The following is a 20,759-nucleotide window of genomic DNA, read 5'->3' as shown; positions in this document are numbered from 1 at the left end:
TACTCACACTGGAATATGTGAACCGAGTTTTGGGCTGGGCCTGGTCGGAACAGAAAATGAGACGACTCACCGTTGGTTTTGCGGTAGTCTTTTTATTAGTTTTTCCGCGCCTGCGGTAGGAACACCTTGGCCTCTCGGGAGGCCTCGAAAGACGAATTAACATGTGTTTCGTGGAGGCTGGTGGAGTTGAGTGAGGAGACGGCGAGATGGGTGCCACGTGGATATGAAAAAAGTCACTGGGTGGTGCGAAAAATGACCAGGTTTATTTTGATATCGTCTGATCGCGAGACTTGGCGGGCACCAAGCACTCGCGTAACAATAATCTTAGGATCGCCGGTATATTGTTAAACGAGCGGTTAATTTCACGAATGGCCGACACTCTACCGATTGCTCGGGATACGAAAAACGAAGGTGTGAACGATTCACGATCCGGAAAGCGAGAGAGCGATCGACCTCGCGACGAGTATCGAGCGTCGATTCTCCTTTGGTGGGGGTTTCCAAAAAACGTGACCTAAACAGTCGTCTTCGCTGGAGGTCCCCGTGGTCTATTGTTCCGCGGAGTCGGCGAGAGCAGTGGTGCTCATCGTCGTCGTGGTGTCGCATGACGACCGCGTCCGTTGCGGCGACGGCACCGAACAGTCCTAATTCCTTTACTAAATGCATGAATCGCGGTTTACATAGTGCTTTCGTAAAAATGTCAGCTAACTGCTTATCGGTCTTAACATATTCTACGTCAATTTCGCTTTTATTATGTAGATCACGTATGAAATGATATTTTACATCGATATGTTTACTTCTCTGGTGAAACTCTGGATTTTTGATTAATTTGATCGCACTCATATTATCTACTAATAACGTGTATTGTACATTAATTTCACATTCACCGAACAATTTCTTTAGCCACACAATCTCTTTAACGGCTGATGCTGCGCTAACATACTCAGCTTCTGTCGTAGACAATGATACACATTGCTGTCTCTTACTCTGCCATGAGATGGCTGCATTCGCGTATTGACATACGATACCCGACGTTGATTTACGCGTCTCCTTGTCTCCCGCATAATCTGCGTCACTATATACCTTTAAATTACCGCCTTTAATATAAAATAATCCTAAGTCTAACGTACCCTTGAGGTACCTCATTATTCGCTTAACGAGTAGCCAATGTCCTTCGCTTGGTTTTTCTAGAGCTCTCGAAGCAATGTTTACGGCATAGCTTATATCGGGCCGGCTAAATACTTGAAGATACATAAGGCTACCTACGGCCTCCCTATAGGGCGCTTTACAATTGTTTCCTTCTGAATTACCTGCATCCCAACTTGCCTCTATTGGAGAACAGACACTATTTGCTTCGTTTAAATTAAATTTTTGTAAAATGCTTTCAATATATTTTGTCTGGTGTACAAATATAGAACCATCCTTTAATCTGACAATTTCTCCGCCTAAGAAATTCGTTACTTCTTTTGTGGTAGTTATTTTAAATTCCTTCGCTAATTCAGTAAAGAATTGATCTATTGAGAAATTCTGCGTAGCTGCTAAAAGCCCATCATCAACATAAATAACTAAATACATTTTTCGGTCACCAGTGTGACGACTACGCGAACTCCCGGAAGGGCATAAGCCTAAACCGAGAGAGCGGGATCTCTCTAATCGTCCAGATTTACTACCCACTGTTCCGCTGCTCTCCCGACGGTTCAAGCATAAAGGAACAGGAGGATTTGAATGACAAACTATGGGTTCGAGTAGATGAACGAACTACGTATGAATATATTTACGCAAATGCGGAGAGAAAACAATCGAGTGAAATCGGTTAACATAACCCGCACGGCTGTATAGGGACCGGCAAGGTGTCAGATACTCTCACACTCCTACGATCATACCTACCCTAGCCTACGCCGTTTTAACCATAAGGGCCCCGAACCCAATAAATCACCTTCCGGAACTGAGTTTTCGTCGCCCATAGAAAAGTCAACCGTCCTCTCCGTCCTCTCACTCTTCCCCACCCTTTCCTTCTCTACTTTCAGAAGGAAAGTTAAATTAACTTAAACCATCAAAAATTTGAAAACCAAAATATAAATTTAATCAAGCTTAAGGCGCGAACTGAAACCCTCATTGAAATCGAAATACAAAATCCCGAAATCCAAGAAGGTATTGTTCCGGAATTAGAATTACAAAAAGGAGTTTATTTGTCAAAAGCAATCATTAAAGTAAACGAAAATAATAGAGCTTATGCTACGATTTTAAACACGCGCATAATAGATTTACAAATAAAACCAATTTCGGTATACTTAGAGCGACTTCCGCACAGCTCCGCGATCCTTGTAACAAATAATTCAAACTGACCTATACTAAAGCGACAACAAGTATTAGAAAACAACATGCGGTTGGAACATCTAAATTCAGAGGAACGACGATCAATTTTAAATATTTGTAAAGAATATTACGATATATTTCATCTTTCCGACGATATATTAACTGTAACAAATACTATGGAACATGAAATTAACTTAACCAATCCTACTCCCATTTATACTAAATCATATAGATACCCGGAAATTCACAAACACGAAGTAAACAACCAAATAGATAAAATGTTAAAACAAGGAATAATACAACCATCTACTTCTCCATGGTCATCCCCCTTATGGATAGTACCAAAAAAATCGGATTCCTCCGGTGAACGAAAATGGAGAGTTGTAATTGACTATAGACGCCTAAACGACGTTACAATCGGTGACGCCTATCCCTTACCCAATATCGAGGATATTTTAGACCAACTAGGACATTCAAAATATTTTACAACCCTAGACCTGGCATCTGGGTTTCACCAAATTCCGATGCGAGAATCCGACAAACAGAAAACAGCCTTCACCACCCCTCTAGGACACTATGAATTCACGAGAATGCCCTTTGGGTTAAGAAACGCTCCTGCAACCTTTCAAAGGCTAATGAACTCAATCCTAACTGGTTTGCAAGGTCTCCAATGTTTCGTTTATCTTGACGATATCGTCATTTATGCATCATCGATCGAGGAACATTCAATAAAATTGAAATCCATTTTTGACCGTTTAAGAAAAAACAATTTAAAACTACAACCTGATAAATGTGAATTCATGCGACATGAAGTGGCATACTTAGGCCACATTATATCGGACAAGGGTGTCCAACCAAATCTCACTCCTCTGCCGGCAGCACTACGGCTAGCCTTGCAATCCGTCCCAGCTTCGGGATTCACTGGAAAGGAGCTTCAAAGCTGCCAATGCCCTTGGATCTGTGAGCCGGCCTGGGAGGATTCAAATATTGCCGAACCGAGTGCGAAACCAAATCTCCTATTACCCGGAATCACTCGCGTGAGCATTCAAACCAAAAAAGCAACTCAATTTTCAATTACGAACTATCGCATGAAGGACCCGAGTCGACTCTCTCCTTCTGACAAGTAAATTCAACCTTTTTTCTCAACACACTCTTTCTTTGTTTTCGACCGTTTCCACAACAACGCCTGCTTGTCAATCGCGACCACCGTGAATCGCTCGCTAGACTCGCATATATATCTACATGACGCGATTATCGTCTTCCTTCGCGATGATACGATCGACATTACAAAATCGCCGCGAACACTCCGCCCGCCTTCGTCATCAGACGAACTACACACCATAATTTGAGAACATCGATCAACTCGGTTTGTTTCAACGAACTACAGTTTTATTCTACATGGTATATAATTTTAATACAATAATCAAATTAAAATGACGTACGCAATACAAATTATAACTAGCTCAACTGTCTTTGTCCCCACAAGTCGATTCGTTCGACTTTTCGGAACTGTGTTGAATAAAAAGAGGACACAGGCGTGCGATATGTCGTCGCAAATTTGACGTAGCCGTTTTAACGGTGACGACTCTAACTAACCCGTCTGAACCGGGATGAACCTCTATCACACGTCCCAAAGGCCATTTCGAAGGCGGATAACGATCATCGCGTAATAAAACTAATTGTCCAATTGCAAAATTCTTAGTTTGACCTCGCCATTTTGAACGCTCTTGCAAATGTTGTATATATTCTGATGACCACCGCTTCCAAAAATCATTTCGAATGGCTTGAAGCAGATGAAAACGTTCTAAACAGTTTTCCGGTACATTGGAATAATCTTTATCAGGAATTAAACCAGGAATTTCGCCGATCAAAAAATGTGCAGGTGTCAAAACCCGTAAATCGTCAATATCAGAATTTAAAGGACATATTGGACGTGAGTTTAGACACAATTCTATTTCGGCGAGCACTGTAGAAAACTCTTCGAAAGTTAATATTCTATCACCGAGGACACGCTTGAGATGATACTTCACAGATCTTACTCCAGCCTCCCACAAACCTCCGTAATGAGGAGAATTCGCTGGAATAAATGTCCAAGATGTTCCATCATTCGCAAGAGACGCAGCAACGCTTTTATAAAATTCAGAACCTGATTTAAACATACTTCGCAACTCTTTATCAGCAGCTTGAAAAGTAGTTGCATTGTCAGAAAAAAGATTCGTACAAATTCCGCGTCTACTCGCAAAACGTTTATAGGCGGCGAGAAAAATCTTAGTTGTAAGATCGCTAACCGCTTCAAGATGTATCGCTCGCGACGCAAAACAGATAAAGAGCACTATATATCCCTTATAAGATTTGTGCCCTCGACCCTTAGAGCTTTTAATTTGAAAGGGACCGGCATAATCTAGACCTGACGTCGAAAATGGTCGAGCCGGAGTCACTCGTGAGACAGGCAAATTACCCATCATCTGATGAGCTAGACGTGGTTTGTTGCGTTGACAAACTATACAGTTCCTGATCGCAGTCTTAACTAAACGATTTCGACCCAAAATCCACGCATATTGCATCACAATATTAGAAGTAAGTGTTGGTCCCCCGTGAAAACATTTCCGATGCGCGTACCGTACTAATAAGCGACTAAGTGTCGAATCTCGCGGCAAAATCAGCGGATGTTTCTTTTCGTGAGGTAAACTTGAATTTCCAAGACGACCTCCTACCCGTAATAAACGATCCGTCTCATCATACATCGGATTTAAACTACATAAACCGTTGCGTTTAGGTAACGGCTTCCCATGTGATAAGAGTTCAATTTCTGATGCAAATGCGTGATTTTGAGCTAATCTAAACACAACATTTCGGGCCTCGTTCAATTCTATGGCTGTGAGATAAACAGGCAATGGAGTTAAACTACTTTTGCGTCTCTTAAGAACATTGAATGGACGTAAACAATATGCTACAACACGAATTAACAGAGAAAAGGAGGAAAATCTACAGAAAAGTTCTGGTTCGCTCACAATTTGATCAACATGTAATACTTGAGAAGACGATGCCATCTTGGGCCAATGCTCGTCAGTCTTCACTAACCAATCAGGCACGTTCCACCATAAATTACAATTGATCAAATTAGAGGGTTTACAACCTCGTGTCGCCAAATCTGCCGGATTCTCACGAGTCGGTACATGTGCCCAAATAACATTAGGTAATTCAGTCTGGATATAGGATACCCGATTCGCAACAAAGTTCTTCCAGCTACACGGATGTTTTCGAAGCCAAGTCAAAACAATTTGACTATCGGTCCACGCAAACATTGGGAAACCTTGCAAAAATTCCAAACCTTTTACATAACGCAAAAGTTTTACGAGCAACACTGCCCCGCACAACTCAAGATTCGGTATGCTCACAGTTTTGACAGGGGATACCTTGCATTTTGCAGTTAACAAAGAAACATGTACGCGATTGTTATCGTCAATCATTCGAATATAGACAACTGCAGCGAAAGCCCGCGATGAAGCGTCAGAAAATCCGTGAATCTGTGCATGTGAATTTAAAGATGCACCTAACCATCGGTTAATGGTTAACTTCGATAGCTCAGAAAGCGAACTGCAATACTGGAGCCATCGTTCTCGAAGGTCTATAGGTAACGTCTCGTCCCAATCGCATTTTACAATCCAAAGATCTTGCATTAAAATTTTAGCTGTAACCGTTATCGGCGCGAGCCACCCCAAAGGATCAAATAAACGCGCGATGTTTGATAAAACAGTTCGTTTCGTCATTGCTTTAATCAGCTCTTCGAAATTTACAGCGACAAAACTGAATTCATCAGACGTTGGATTCCAACGAATACCTAGAGCTTTCACTAATTCGTCATCTGCGATGCTTTTTTGGTCAATGTTCTCATATTGCGAAGATTTCGTAGGCAACAAATCATTATGATTCGCGGCCCACTTGTCGAGTTCAATTCCTGCTGTACGTAACATATCGACTAGTTCTTGACGCGTTTTCAACGCATCAGAGAGATCATCTGCTCCGGCAAATATATCGTCTACATACGTATTAGAATTTAGGCAAGCAGCACCGAGTGGAAATCGAGCACCCTCATCGATTGCTACTTGCTGAAGTGTGCGAATCGCAAGGTAAGGAGCACATGCTGTGCCATAAGTCACTGTTGTGAGACGATAATCAACAGGGGGATCCGAATGACTAGGAGACCATACGATTCGTTGAAAATCTCTCTGTTCCGACGCAACATAAATCTGACGAAACATCTTAACAACATCGGTCGTGAATACGAACTGGTATCGACGCCAATTCAATAAAATTAGACATAAATCGCGTTGAAGAGCAGGGCCTTTCATAAGGAAATCGTTTGGACAACGTCCTCCTTTATTCTTCCGAGATGCGTCAAAAACAACCCGGATCTTTGATCGCACCACCGCATGATGCGGAAAATACCACGCCTTCGAGTTGTTAATTTCATTAAACGAGACGCGTTCCATGTGACCAAGATCCTCATAAACGCTCATAAACTTCCGATAAGCGATTGCTAAGTCAGGATCACGATCAAAACGTCGATGAATCGAAGCTAAACATTTCAAAGCCATAAATCGAGTCTCGACTCCGACTTCTGGAGGATCTGAATTGAAAGGCAGACGTACAACATAACGTCCATTGGTATCTCGAAAGTGTGTATCCCTAAACAATCTTTCGCAAGCATCATCTTTAGAATCAAGAGTCGCAATTATTGGTGGTAACTCTTCGAGGATCCAAAAACGTTGTAACGATATATCTAAGTCGTCTTCCCAAACACTGTGATACGCCTGAAGATGCTCAGAAGTTTCCGCCCGCCGTGAAATATCCGCCGACACTGTACCGGAAATTATCCAGCCTAACGCTGTATCTTGGGCAACTAAAGATGAATCAGAAAATCTTTTCAACCCTGACTTCAATAGCTGTCCGTAAACATCTGCGCCTAAAATAATATCTACAGAATCAGGAACATAGAACAATGGATCTGCCAAAGATAAATCAGCAAACATTCCAATATCGATCTCCATTAACCTACGTGTTGGAAGCTGCGACGTTAATTTTGACAAAACAAAGGCATTGACTTCAAACTTAGTTGACGGATCGACAACAGACTGAAATATTAGCTGCGTTGCAGCCTTAGCTGTTCCTGCTGAACTGGCCAACGACATATTGACGCGACGTTTCTCTAATCCTAAAAGATTCGTGATAAAACTGGAAACATACGATCGACATTACAAAATCGCCGCGAACAATTTTCAAGGATACGAATATTACACCTATTATCTTAGATACTGAACGCGTCACTCCTAAAACAAAAGACGAAATCATACAAATCTTACAAGAAAATCATGATTCCAAGTTGGCTGGTCATTCAGGTTTCCTTAGAACATATAGAAGAATCAAGGAATTTTATAAGTGGGACTCAATGAAGAAAGACATAAAAAATTATATAAAGAAATGCCCCTCTTGCCAAATAAATAAAACCAATTTCCGACCCTCTAAGGCTCCAATGGAAATCACGTCTACGTCCAATAAACCCTTTGAGAAACTTGCAATCGATATTGTCGGACCTTTACCGCAAACCTTAAACAACAATCGTTTTATACTCACTGTTGAGATCGTCACGGGTTGGTCGATGCTCAACTGGTCAATTTCGAACTTAAACGAAAGTTGACCTCGTCGAAAGAATTAGATGCCGTTGTTCGGTAAAATGTAATTTATTAATAGAGAGCAACACAGAAATTAACAACTAACTAGACAGTGATTAAAAAAGCTCTTGAGAATATCGTGGTCGAAATATGGTTGTTCGCGTTTTCACGGTTGAGATGGTTCTGCTTGGTCAGTTTGTGCGCTGCCTCGAAGTCCACTCATTCCACCCCCGTTGACGGGGAAAACTTGCGGGGGATGCAAAAGTCTAGTGCCATTGGCTGAGGGGACTTGGAGAGATATTTTTTGGGACCGCCTCTTGTCGTGGAGGTGAGACCCCCCTCTCCAAGCCCCGGTGGGAAATTCGAATTAGTAGTTAACGGGACTTCGAGACTACGCGAGAGCAGGCCCAATTGGCCCGCATCTGTTTCGGCTTGCATGTATTGTCGCGTTGGCCTTGCTGACCATACCGTCGTTCGAACGCGGGACTGGGGCCTCGGACACGTCGTAAACGTTATTAGAGGGCCCCAAGCTGTAAAAGGCCATATTCCTCTAAAACATCCGAGGATGCGACAATTTTCGAAGGGTACGCGGGTCGGCTCGCGTGGGCCCCAGATGCCGCCGAGTTATGGCAAGGGTCCGTCTTTGTTCGCACGGTTGCCGTAGGCCTGCGAGGGATTACCGTTGAGGGTCACGCCTCAACACTCACTATGCAAGACGACTTAACAAAATTCTCATATGCTATTCCTATTCCGAATCATGAATCTGAAACCGTTGCCAGAGAATTGTCGAAATTTATAACCTTATTCGGAATTCCTAGATCTATACTCACCGACCAAGGAACTGATTTTATGTCACGTTTAATAAAAGATCTAACTAAACTATTCAGCACCAAACACATAGTATCTTCCCCTTATCACCCTCAGACTAATGGCGCTCTAGAGAGATCGCATTTAACTTTAAAAGATTACTTAAAACATTAGATTAATGACAAACAAACCGATTGGGACGAATACATAAGTTTTGCAATGCTAGCATACAATACGCATGTACATAAATCAACCGGATTTTCTCCATACGAAATACTCTTCGGAAACAAACCATATTTACCGAGTAATATAACTCAGGAACCTACACTCAACTATTCTTACGACGATTACGTAGTTAATTTGAAACAAAAATTAAATCATACACAAAAAATAGCAAGAGATAACTTAATACAGTCCAAAACAAAATCAAAAACTTATTATGATAACAGAATCATTTTACACAAATACAACATCGATGATTTAGTATATATTTTAAATAAACAAAATACCCCTGGATTAAACAAAAAACTTACGCCTAATTATAAAGGCCCCTACAAAATAACAAAGGTTAATCCTAATAATACAGTTCAAATTCTAAAGAATAGGAAACTAATCACATACCATACTAATTTACTGAAACCTTTTGTTTCAGGCAATGAGGATGATTAGGAACTATTATTCTCGATTCACGCTACCATTGCTAATACTCCTCTCACTAACTCCCACCTATCCTCGCACAATTAAACCCTATTATGAAATTTTTAAAATAAATAATAACGTAGGATTATATTACAACCATGTAGGCAGCATAAAACTATCAAACTCGCAATATACTTTATTGACTCATATCAATCTTACAATCGCAGAACGACGATACGACCAACTTTTTAGATTTTATACGAAATCTTTAAATATGTGTGCAAATAAACCCACACAAATACTTCATAATGATAATGAGTACTTTTGTCACCAATCTCTTCAAACTATACAATCGCGTATCTCAGTAATTAAGGATAAAATTGAAACTTTAAAGTACATGATAAACAACGAATCAATTAAAGGTAAAACGATAACAAAAAGAGGATTATTTGACAGCACTGCTTATATTCTACGTTGGCTATTCGGCACTCCTAGTATCGAGGACGTCGAATTTTATAAGAAAACAATAGACTCAACTACCTTTGAAAACAGAAATGTCCAGTTATTAATGAAACAACAAATCTCAATTATTAGCAACACCATCCAAAATTTCAACTCATCTATTCAAAACCTCCGTGCTGATGAGGATAAACTTAATGAAAACATCAAACTATTCAATAACTTTTCTAATTTGACCACTAATTACCTTAACGATATTTTTAAACGACATCTCATTCTCGAACAAATATTTTCTCTATCACAAATATCTTCGGAACTAGATGACTACTACAACACGATTATCTATTCTATCACATTAGGAATTCATAACATATTACACCCACAGATAATCACCCCTCAAAACCTACTCCATGAATTGAACAATATTACTCTCAGAGAAGGATTGAAATGGCCTATTGCATTAACATATTCCAACATATACAAGTACGAAAAATTGCATCAATTAAACATTGTCTGTATCAATAATATATTAATATTCAATATTAAAATTCCATTAATCGAGGAAACACATTACGAGCTCTACGAAATGTTACCGTTCCCTGCTCCTCTCAACCCTTCAAATACCTACTCATATATCCAACCGAGTTCTCCCTACATCTTACTGAGTACAAATAAGGTGTATTACACATTGCTTCAAAATCTCGAAGCATGTTTATCAGTCGATACCGGTGAACGCATTTGTTCTATCAAACACGTGACTCGAACATCTGGACAACCAACATGCGAGTCAACGCTACTCACCTCCACTGTCAAGAGAATACCATCATCGTGTCAGATTCATACAACCGAACCTGATTTCGAGATGTGGCACTACATCCAAAACAACGAATGGATCTTTACCGCCGTGCATCCTTTACAATTAACTCTGACATGCTCTCCGACACATATTGAAGACGTCGAACACTAACATCCGCCGGAATTATTCGACTTCAACCCCAATGCAAGGGTTATACAAAAACAATAGTTTTGGAACCGTCAGAAAAAGTCACTACAAATCGTAGTCATAATTCAACACCGCACAACATCGTTGAAGATGATTGCTGTCCCAAAACACACGGGAATTCCATAATTACGCCAGTACGTTTGACACCAATCAAAATCACAAATACGAGAACAGAAGAATTTAAATATCTAAATCACAAAGTTACTCAACTGGATACTCTCCTACAAGAACAACTAAAAAAAAACCGACAACCATCTACCATAACCAATGGCACACGGTTCTACTAAGTGTCACAATATCCATTGTCGGATTGATACTTATAATCAACCTTTTACGCTACTGTGGATTACTGCGGCCTACAATGAGACACCTGTGTTTCGCTAAGGAATCAAAATCAATAAAGGATACCTGCTGCTTCAAAGTAATCAACACGAACATCAACACTGCACCTGTGGCGAGGACACAGTTGTCACAAATTCTGGAAGAAGAATACAGGGCCAAGTCAGAAGAGAGGGAATTTGACCCTCGCTCAACCCATAATTTTGATGGTTACCGCCAAGCTGATCCCTCGATCCAGCCGACCTTACCACATGGACTAAGAAGATCATCATCCCGTACCCCTTCCGTAAATATGGATTAATCCCATTGCGATTCACGAATAATAATAAAAATATATATATATATTATAGATAAGATTACATCATATCGCGATCCGTATTTATAGTTTAATATTGACATCATTGCGTTAATTTTATTATTCTTGCGTTATATCATCCGCATCCCTAATTTACAAACTCGTTAATAAAAAAAAAAAAAAAATTGTTTTCCGTTCTCTTTTGCTAGTATACGTAATTAAGATTAATTATAATTTTCGACCTACTAACAATATTTAGATTAGATCATTTACCTACTTAGCACATATAAACTTTTCCACGCATTAATATCTACACATTCATAATCTTTCACATGCGAACTACTTACTAATACTATCATTATGTAAACCAATATCATTAATGTAAAATTATTGCTAGATATTATTGTCATTCCGTATTACTAATTTTTACCGTACCACGTTTATAATGTCGACCGCAGCGATAGAATCTAATTAATTCACGTTTTGATATCCGTAAATTAATCTACAGGAGGGAGGTGTCAGATACTCTCACACTCCTACGATCATACCTACCCTAGCCTACGCCGTTTTAACCATAAGGGCCCCGAACCCAATAAATCACCTTCCGGAACTGAGTTTTCGTCGCCCATAGAAAAGTCAACCGTCCTCTCCGTCCTCTCACTCTTCCCCACCCTTTCCTTCTCTACTTTCTCTTCTTAGAACCAAATCGCAACAAGACTTTAGCCATCCTTGAAATAGACGAAAACCAGACATCCTCTCCAGCGACCATCCCTTGACTTGTTTCCGACTTTCACTTTTCCTCCCCCATAATTCTCCTACCCTAAAGTCATCCTTCTCCCCATTTTTCCTTGCATCACCAGCTCAGAATTCATTCGCACTTCGAACCGAACGCATCGTGACACTAATTGTATAAAATAAAGAAATCAACTAAGAACGAAAGACTTTCTCCTTCCGGGATCACGACAGCTTACTAATATTAGATTCAATTCAATGAAGATTTCTCCAACCTAGTGGCTCCCCGATCTCGCATTGGGTGCATCCACGAAAATTATACTATCCTAGCGGATCCCTGGTTTCGCATTGGGTTCTTCCGTATCCCAGCAGCTCCCTGGTCTCGCATCAGGTGCGTCTGCGTTTGACTCCAACCTCCCAGAGGTTCCCTGATTTCGCATCAGGTGCGTCCTCGACGTCAACTATCCTAGCGGCTCCCCGATCTCGCATTGGGTGCGTCCGCGTACCTAACTAACAAATTGAAACCATATTCCTGGGGTAACAACCCCTCGCCGGCCTCTCGCGTTGCTCGCAGCCCTGGCTCGTAACAATTATAATTGAAAAGATGTCCTTTGTTACTCACATTCTTACCCCCTTGAAGTAAGCACTACACGTTGGCTCGGAATCTGAGCTATCGATGCGTAGTATTACGTTAGTTTTACTACTCTTGTTTCCAATGATTCCAAGTGTTTCCAAATGTTTCCAATCCCATAGAATCCACCCCGGATTCAAACGCGCTACAACGCCATCCACCTGCCTTTCTGAAGTTACGGATGATCCATCGGTCAATTTGGTATGACCGGTTTCCATCTGCTGCGATGGCGATGAATCGGGCTGAACGTAGTCCCGGATCATCGCGATATCGCGTGCAGGAGAAATCTCCACTGCAAACAAAATTAGCATTGATGGTGTTTGTTCGGTCCCACCGAGATTTCTCTACATTTAGTCAATCGTCGCGAGGCAACAGCTGCATAAAGTTAAAGCTGAAAGCCATAAATAATGCCCTTCTCCGATTTCTAGCCATCCTTCGAAAACTAGATGAATGCTAATTCTCGAGTGGCCGTACGCACGGTCCTCGAGGGTTTTTTAGCTGATGGCATTGGAAAGTGGCCATAAAGGTTCAATCCGGGAAATCCTCGCTCCGCGTACCACCCGCAATGTACCGGAGGTCTCGGATTCGAACAAAGTGGGCCTTATGGCCCGCTCAAGCGTCGACCAGGCCAAGAGCGCAACCCCTCTTGTGCCACACGTGCGCGTGCCCCTTAACCGTCGTCACCGGACCCAAGTTAAGGGGCAATAAATTCGTCGCAAGCCACTTGGCTAAATACTCGGGCTGTTCCGGGGTCCTGCAATTCGTTTTTTTCCAACTTTCCTGGTTTGACTTGTGGGTGGAGACTTCCTCCTCCACCGGTGAGGGTTGTCCGGAAGATTCTTCCCCTTCAGGTCAGCCAGCGAATGAGAATGACTTTTCCCCCAAATTGGGATGATTTCTCGGCACCACCGAGGTGACCAGCGAGCGGACCCCGGGACAGAAGTTAGACTCGCATAGACTCGAACAGAGGTTAGTCTCGAACAGAGGTTAGACTCGAACCGAAGTTAAACTCGTTACTCGGAGACTCGCATAGAAGTGAGACTACATTCGTCACTCGTTAGAAAGACTAGACTCGTTACTCGGAGAACACAGAAGTTCGACTAGACTTCGTTAGTTACTCGATCAGACAAACTCTTTACTCGGAAATTCTTCCTATTTCTTGTACCGCGAGAGTCTACTGGCTCCGTGAAACAGTTGCCCAAAGTTAATTCCGCAGGCGACAATTGTTATTTGTTACGTTTTAATAAAAACATATTTAACCCGAACGAAACAATACAGTGTTCATCCACCCATCAAGAGGCGTGTGCTCCACACTCAATGCGCATAGTCCAGGAGCGACTCTAGATCGCTTCCTCTTTAATCCATGGTTCTGCATCATCTGTACGATGGAAGAACCGACGTTATTGCACGTCAAGACGGCGGCATTAACATTCGCCAAGTCTTCAGTGCTCTCAGTAGGTTGTGTCACCTCCCGATAGCCAACAAGGCCTGGTACAACCTTCTTTTTCGTCATGGCCGACGTCATCTTATATTTTTCTTCCATGTTACGCATAACATGGCTAACTCGGGTCATCAATTCCTGGGAGAATTGGAGGCGTCCCTCCAAAGTGTCGGCGGTTGCGGGCGGAAAATATACCCCCGTAAGAACATTCCTTCCTTCCGGACTAAGATCTTCAATTGGTCCGTATCCTAGGAAGTTCGATGTTGGAACCATTTCCAAGCCCATCAGGTTTTCGGGCAATGGACGCCAGTTCCTATTCCTATCAAGAGTGGCTTCCACTCTTCTTCGCGTAACCATCGGGGCGACATAGCACTCATATGCATTATGGTTTTGTGCAGTCACTGGTACAAACGTGCCAGCATGGTTCCCCCTCCGCGGAATAGCAACGTCCGGAATGTTAACTCGGACGTGGTCACCAGCAATCGTGGTGACATGTGATATAAGGGAGAAGTATTCTCCAATCTGACTAGGTACCATGTAGTCAAGATATCGCCTTACATCTCCTTCTCCATATAGGGCTCCCTCTCGGTCTTCGTTTTGGGAGACGTCAATAATAGTTGCATTAAGCAACGTGTTGCAATAATGCAAGAATGCACAAAACGGCATCGTGTGTGTCAACCGTTCGTCAACGGTGAGTAAGTCTCGAAATGTCCGCTCAACAAGGAGCGGAAATGTCGAATAGTCAAGATTGTGACCCTACTGCTGGGTGATGGGCGTCAGTGGCCCCATTGACCCCACGGAGTACAAGTCCTCGACTACTTCAGGCGTTTGTTTCTGTGCCCGGAACATCTTCAAGTCCACCACGGACTCGGCATCTCTAGAAGAGGGTTGTTTATTTGCTGGTGTTCCAGCTCCCTCCTTCCAACGGTCGGAACGAGATTTGTTATGTTGCTGGCGGCTAGGAGTTACTCTTTTGCCTGCACCGACCGCAGCCTCATAACGATCTTTTACATCGACCTCATCTGCCCAGCTAAAGCCGGCAGATTGATTTTTGCGATCATTAAAGTCTCGCATACGCGCATAATCCACCATCCACCTGCCTGGGCTTCGGACACGGAAATAGCGGGGACAGCCCTCACGGCAGGGCAGGTCGCGCAGGTTGAAAGAATCACAATACGAAATGGGCTCTAAAAGATTTATTCCCTGTCAGATGTTAGAAGGTACGCGGCCACATGGCCGCACCCTCGCTCTTTGTACAAGATTGGCGAATCGATGGAGGGATCGCAGCGCGTGGTAGTCGTTCGATAAAATATGCCGCGCGCGTGCGTTAGATCGGCACGGGTTAATGTTCTAGCCGAGACGAGAACTTCGCGGCGCGCGGATGGTCAGCGCAATTACAATGCGACTGTTGTGGTGTGGTTTCGGTTCCGACGGACGGCGAAATGCTCCGCGGAAGGTACGTGTTAAGATTTTCAAAGTGCCCGCACGTAAGACACCTGAACCGCGTGCGGTATTTTTTTGTTTTGTAACGTGTTGACCGCTGCCGCCTGATCGCCGAGCTCTCTCTGCTCTCGACCGCCGAACCATGAGCACGTGCGCGACCGGCAGTCTATTTACGTACAATTTACGTACAATTACATATTTCATTACTTGCATATTTGCACGTCCTGTCATAATCATTGAGGTACGAAGGTTTGAGACTGTCCAATGGGTCAAAGTGTTGGGCGTTGAGTCGGTCGTGAACTTGGGCCTGGTGACGTGTTGCGAGGGTTGTTGTCCTGGTCTTATCGGGCCGTGACAGATGCGAGAGACAGAGTGCAAGCGAGACGAATGCAAGAAGGTGAAAGAGTATATAAGGCGTGGAAGTTCGACGAGAGGGGTAGTCGCAGTCAATCAGAAAGAAAGTATATTACGGTGCGTTTTAAGAGAGCGAGCGTTTACCTACTAGCTGATATATACTAATATAATCAGTAAAGCGTTATTTAAAATCAACCACCCCATTCCTCGAGAATCTTGCATAATGTATCGGACAGCGAGTTAGACACTAGATGTTGTTGCTTTGCCGGTTTTCGAGAGTCTCTTCTTTCCTGGTCGGCATGTGAACCGAGCGTTGGCGGGGGGTTGATTTCTCGAAATTCGATTGGCGGAATATTTTTTGGAAGACGCTCCTTGTGGGGGTGGACTAACGCTGGGAATTGCCCGATTCGTCAGCGCAGGTAGTTGACGGTTACGGCAATAAAACAATTTTGGTCGTCCCGAAGTTTATTCCGTGTTCATAAAATGCCCAACCGTTTTTTCGGCAGACGCATTTCCGAAGGTGGTACAAATGATGGTTTTTATGGCGTTTTACTGTAAATTCAATTGTACCCCTCACATTTCGAAAAGACTCAATTGGACCCCTCCGATAGGGAAGAGCTGGGCCTGGTCGGAACAGAAAATGAGACGAGTCACCGTTGGTTTTGCGGTAGTCTTTTTATTAGTTTTTCCGCGCCTGCGGTAGGAACACCTTGGCCTCTCGGGAGGCCTCGAAAGACGAATTAACATGTGTTTCGTGGAGGCTGGTGGAGTTGAGTGAGGAGACGGCGAGATGGGTGCCACGTGGATATGAAAAAAGTCACTGGGTGGTGCGAAAAATGACCAGGTTTATTTTGATATCGTCTGATCGCGAGACTTGGCGGGCACCAAGCACTCGCGTAACAATAATCTTAGGATCGCCGGTATAATGTTAAACGAGCGGTTAATTTCACGAACGGCCGACACTCTACCGATTGCTCGGGATACGAAAAACGAAGGTGTGAACGATTCACGATCCGGAAAGCGAGAGAGCGATCGACCTCGCGACGAGTATCGAGCGTCGATTCTCCTTTGGTGGGGGTTTCCAAAAAACGTGACCTAAACAGTCGTCTTCGCTGGAGGTCCCCGTGGTCTATTGTTCCGCGGAGTCGGCGAGAGCAGTGGTGCTCATCGTCGTCGTGGTGTCGCATGACGACCGCGTCTGTTGCGGCGACGGCACCGAACAGTCCTAATTCCTTTACTAAATGCATGAATCGTGGTTTACATAGTGCTTTCGTAAAAATGTCAGCTAACTGCTTATCGGTCTTAACATATTCTACGTCAATTTCGCTTTTATTATGTAGATCACGTATGAAATGATATTTTACATCGATATGTTTACTTCTCTGGTGAAACTCTGGATTTTTGATTAATTTGATCGCACTCATATTATCTACTAATAACGTGTATTGTACATTAATTTCACATTCACCGAACAATTTCTTTAGCCACACAATCTCTTTAACGGCTGATGCTGCGCTAACATACTCAGCTTCTGTCGTAGACAATGATACACATTGCTGTCTCTTACTCTGCCATGAGATGGCTGCATTCGCGTATTGACATACGATACCCGACCTTGATTTACGCGTCTCCTTGTCTCCCGCATAATCTGCGTCACTATATACCTTAAAATTACCGCCTTTAGTATAAAATAATCCTAAATCTAACGTACCCTTGAGGTACCTCATTATTCGCTTGACGAGTAGCCAATGTCCTTCGCTTGGTTTTTCTAGAGCTCTCGAAGCAATGTTTACGGCATAGCTTATATCGGGCCGGCTAAATACTTGAAGATACATAAGGCTACCTACGGCCTCCCTATAGGGCGCTTTACAATTGTTTCCTTCTGAATTACCTGCATCCCAACTTGCCTCTATTAGAGAACAGACACTATTTGCTTCGTTTAAATTAAATTTTTGTAAAATGCTTTCAATATATTTTGTCTGGTGTACAAATATAGAACCAACCTTTAATCTGACAACTTCTCCGCCTAAGAAATTCGTTACTTCTTTTGTGGTAGTTATTTTAAATTCCTTCGCTAATTCAGTAAAGAATTGATCTATTAAGAAATTCTGCGTAGCTGCTAAAAGCCCATCATCAACATAAATAACTAAATACATTTTTCGGTCACCAGTGTGACGACTACGCGAACTCCCGGAAGGGCATAAGCCTAAACCGAGAGAGCGGGATCTCTCTAATCGTCCAGATTTACTACCCACTGTTCCGCTGCTCTCCCGACGGTTAAAGCATAAAGGAACAGGAGGATTTGAATGACAAACTATGGGTTCGAGTAGATGAACGAACTACGTATGAATATATTTACGCAAATGCGGAGAGAAAACAATCGAGTGAAATCGGTTAACATAACCCGCACGGCTGTATAGGGACCGGCAAGGCAACAGTTTAGCAATATATCACACATGAATATAAACAATATAAAAACACAACGAAAACCACTCACCAATACAATATCTCTCTCCACACAATACAACGGTGGAAATAACTCGCAAAGAGAGAATACAATATGCCGTTGAGTAATGTATCTAAAAGCTAAAATTAAAACGGTTAACTCGTTAAACACTCCGCCACGCGAATAACGATACTGCGGGGCTAACGAGATACTGTAAAACTGATACTGAACTAAAACTACGAGCACAACGGGCTCGGCAAGACGAGTTAATGTTTAAAACAAATTACAACTATTTAACGAGAGATCTAGGACTTTCCGCCAAGGGCGCTATTGAAACCCTAAGACGAAACTCTGCCTAATACGGATCTCACGGATTCGACGACACGCACCTCGCGCTTGTACATCGAAGAAGGATCGCTCCGTGCCGCGTTTCGGCTAGCTCGGCCCGCTGGCCAGCTCCCCTCTCTACGCGCCTAGCCAATCAAATTTGGGTCTCAGTTTGACAGCCCAATCACGCGCGTCACGCATTCCTCTCTCACTCTTGCGACTTCTTTCTCTCTCACACACTCATGCCTACACCAACGGTCGCCGAACGGCGATTTTTGTGTAAACTTTGTGTAAACAAAGGAAAACCTTCAACGGTCAACATACCTGAGACGACGCTCGGTGCGTTCGGTTAGGGTGGCCCCACAATTGCAAAGAATTACCGAACACCCTCACGCTCCCATACTCAACACCACATAAGCCAGCCTCTCCCCCGACCGTTGGTGCAACACGCCTTATGTTACGGCCCGACTGACAAGGTCGCTTAATACTAAACAAGGCGACAAGCGGGGCGTCGCTATCTCTCCCTTTGTCTCATCTAAATACTTATAGAAAGTCGCCTTGCTATACTAAGACTAAATATTTTCCAGACGGCGTTGATTCCAAGAAGGGTATTCATTACATAAACACATTTAACGCGGAATAATCTAGAATGCTATACAACGTCAAAGGCCACACTGTGATCAATTAGGGAAATCCCACAATTACAGGAATTATCAACCACAGTGCTACCGACGGATAAAGCCAAAATGGTTTCAGAACTAATAATAATTGTTCGGAACGTAACAGTCCTCCCTCCTTAAAGCCATCGTCGTCCCCGATGATGTTAACACGGCTAATATACGTTTTGCGCTTAATCGGAACCCAGACTAACAAAACAATGGCTCGAAACGGCGGTCGAAAAAGACTTGTATGCGCGAATTCTTTTTATAGTTAGTGTATCTACTGACTGTAGTATCTGCTATATATATATGCAATATCTGCGTTCTATCCGTTAATCTAACGGTATTGTATGCGCACATTAACACTGCTTTGTCTATTCTCGCACATCCTTCCACATCTACTACCTGTATTTGTGGGCAATTCCTAATTATACTGCAAATATGCTCGCTATGTATTGATGGATTTGACCTACAGTGTATTTCTCTTAATCCACACAATGACCCCAACGCATACCCTGGCATTTCTGGATACATGTTGTTCAATTCCAGGACCGCTAACTTATCCAAGTTAGATAATGTGTCGAGGGACGACTCTCCTCTGATATTTGTGCAACCACTTAGATCTAGGTGTTCGATCTGTGTGAGATTCGCACTTATTTCTTGTACCGTAGTGCCTGTCACCCATCCACAAAATGTTAGTGAGAGATGCGTGATTCGACGGTAATCCCGGATTATCGGTAGGGCCTGATCTACTGGTCCCAGTTCTATTTCCACAAAGTCCCCTCGTCCTATTCGGAGCTGGTCATCCTCCTCATCTTGGTTTAACTGGGCCACGCCGAAGGTCAGCGCGTGGATTCTTAGAGTTCTTAGCGTTTGTTGTAGGTTTCTATTATTGGCTAAAGTACTCAGTATAGTATCGTCGGTCAGTGTTTGTTGTAATATTAAGTCCAAAGAGTCTAAGGCTTGTAACCTTCCTAGTATATCGATTAAATATTGTACTGATATTCCTACACACTTGTCTATTTTAAAATGTTTCAAGTTTGGATTTAAGTAATGTAATGCTTTCCCACTTAATACGGTTTTTGTTAATTCAAATGTCTCTAAATTTTTAGCTTTTTCGAGCACCTGGGCTAGTTCTGGCTCTATCGGTGGTTGTGACTTTCCAAACGCTATATGTACCACTTGGTTTGCCCCTTCGA

At 42.8% G+C, this 20,759-nt stretch overlaps 1 protein-coding gene across 1 annotated transcript in view; it reads left to right on the top strand.

Annotated features, from left to right (window-relative positions):
* Positions 1-1,732: 1,732 nt before the first annotated feature.
* Positions 1,733-20,759, top strand: part of LOC143364108 (uncharacterized) — a gene marked incomplete at its 3' end in the record, with an annotated part of 71,002 nt that continues 51,975 nt past the window's right edge. Inside the window, exons 1-3 of the mRNA XM_076804609.1 lie at positions 1,733-1,736; positions 2,149-2,282; positions 2,355-3,125. Coding sequence (XP_076660724.1) covers positions 1,733-1,736; positions 2,149-2,282; positions 2,355-3,125 — 909 coding nt within the window. The remainder of the gene's footprint in view (positions 1,737-2,148; positions 2,283-2,354; positions 3,126-20,759) is intronic.

This window comes from Halictus rubicundus, unplaced genomic scaffold (assembly GCF_050948215.1).
Source record: "Halictus rubicundus isolate RS-2024b unplaced genomic scaffold, iyHalRubi1_principal scaffold0271, whole genome shotgun sequence".
Taxonomy (NCBI): Eukaryota; Metazoa; Arthropoda; class Insecta; order Hymenoptera; family Halictidae; genus Halictus; species Halictus rubicundus.
This window is presented reverse-complemented; position numbering and strand designations above follow the sequence as displayed.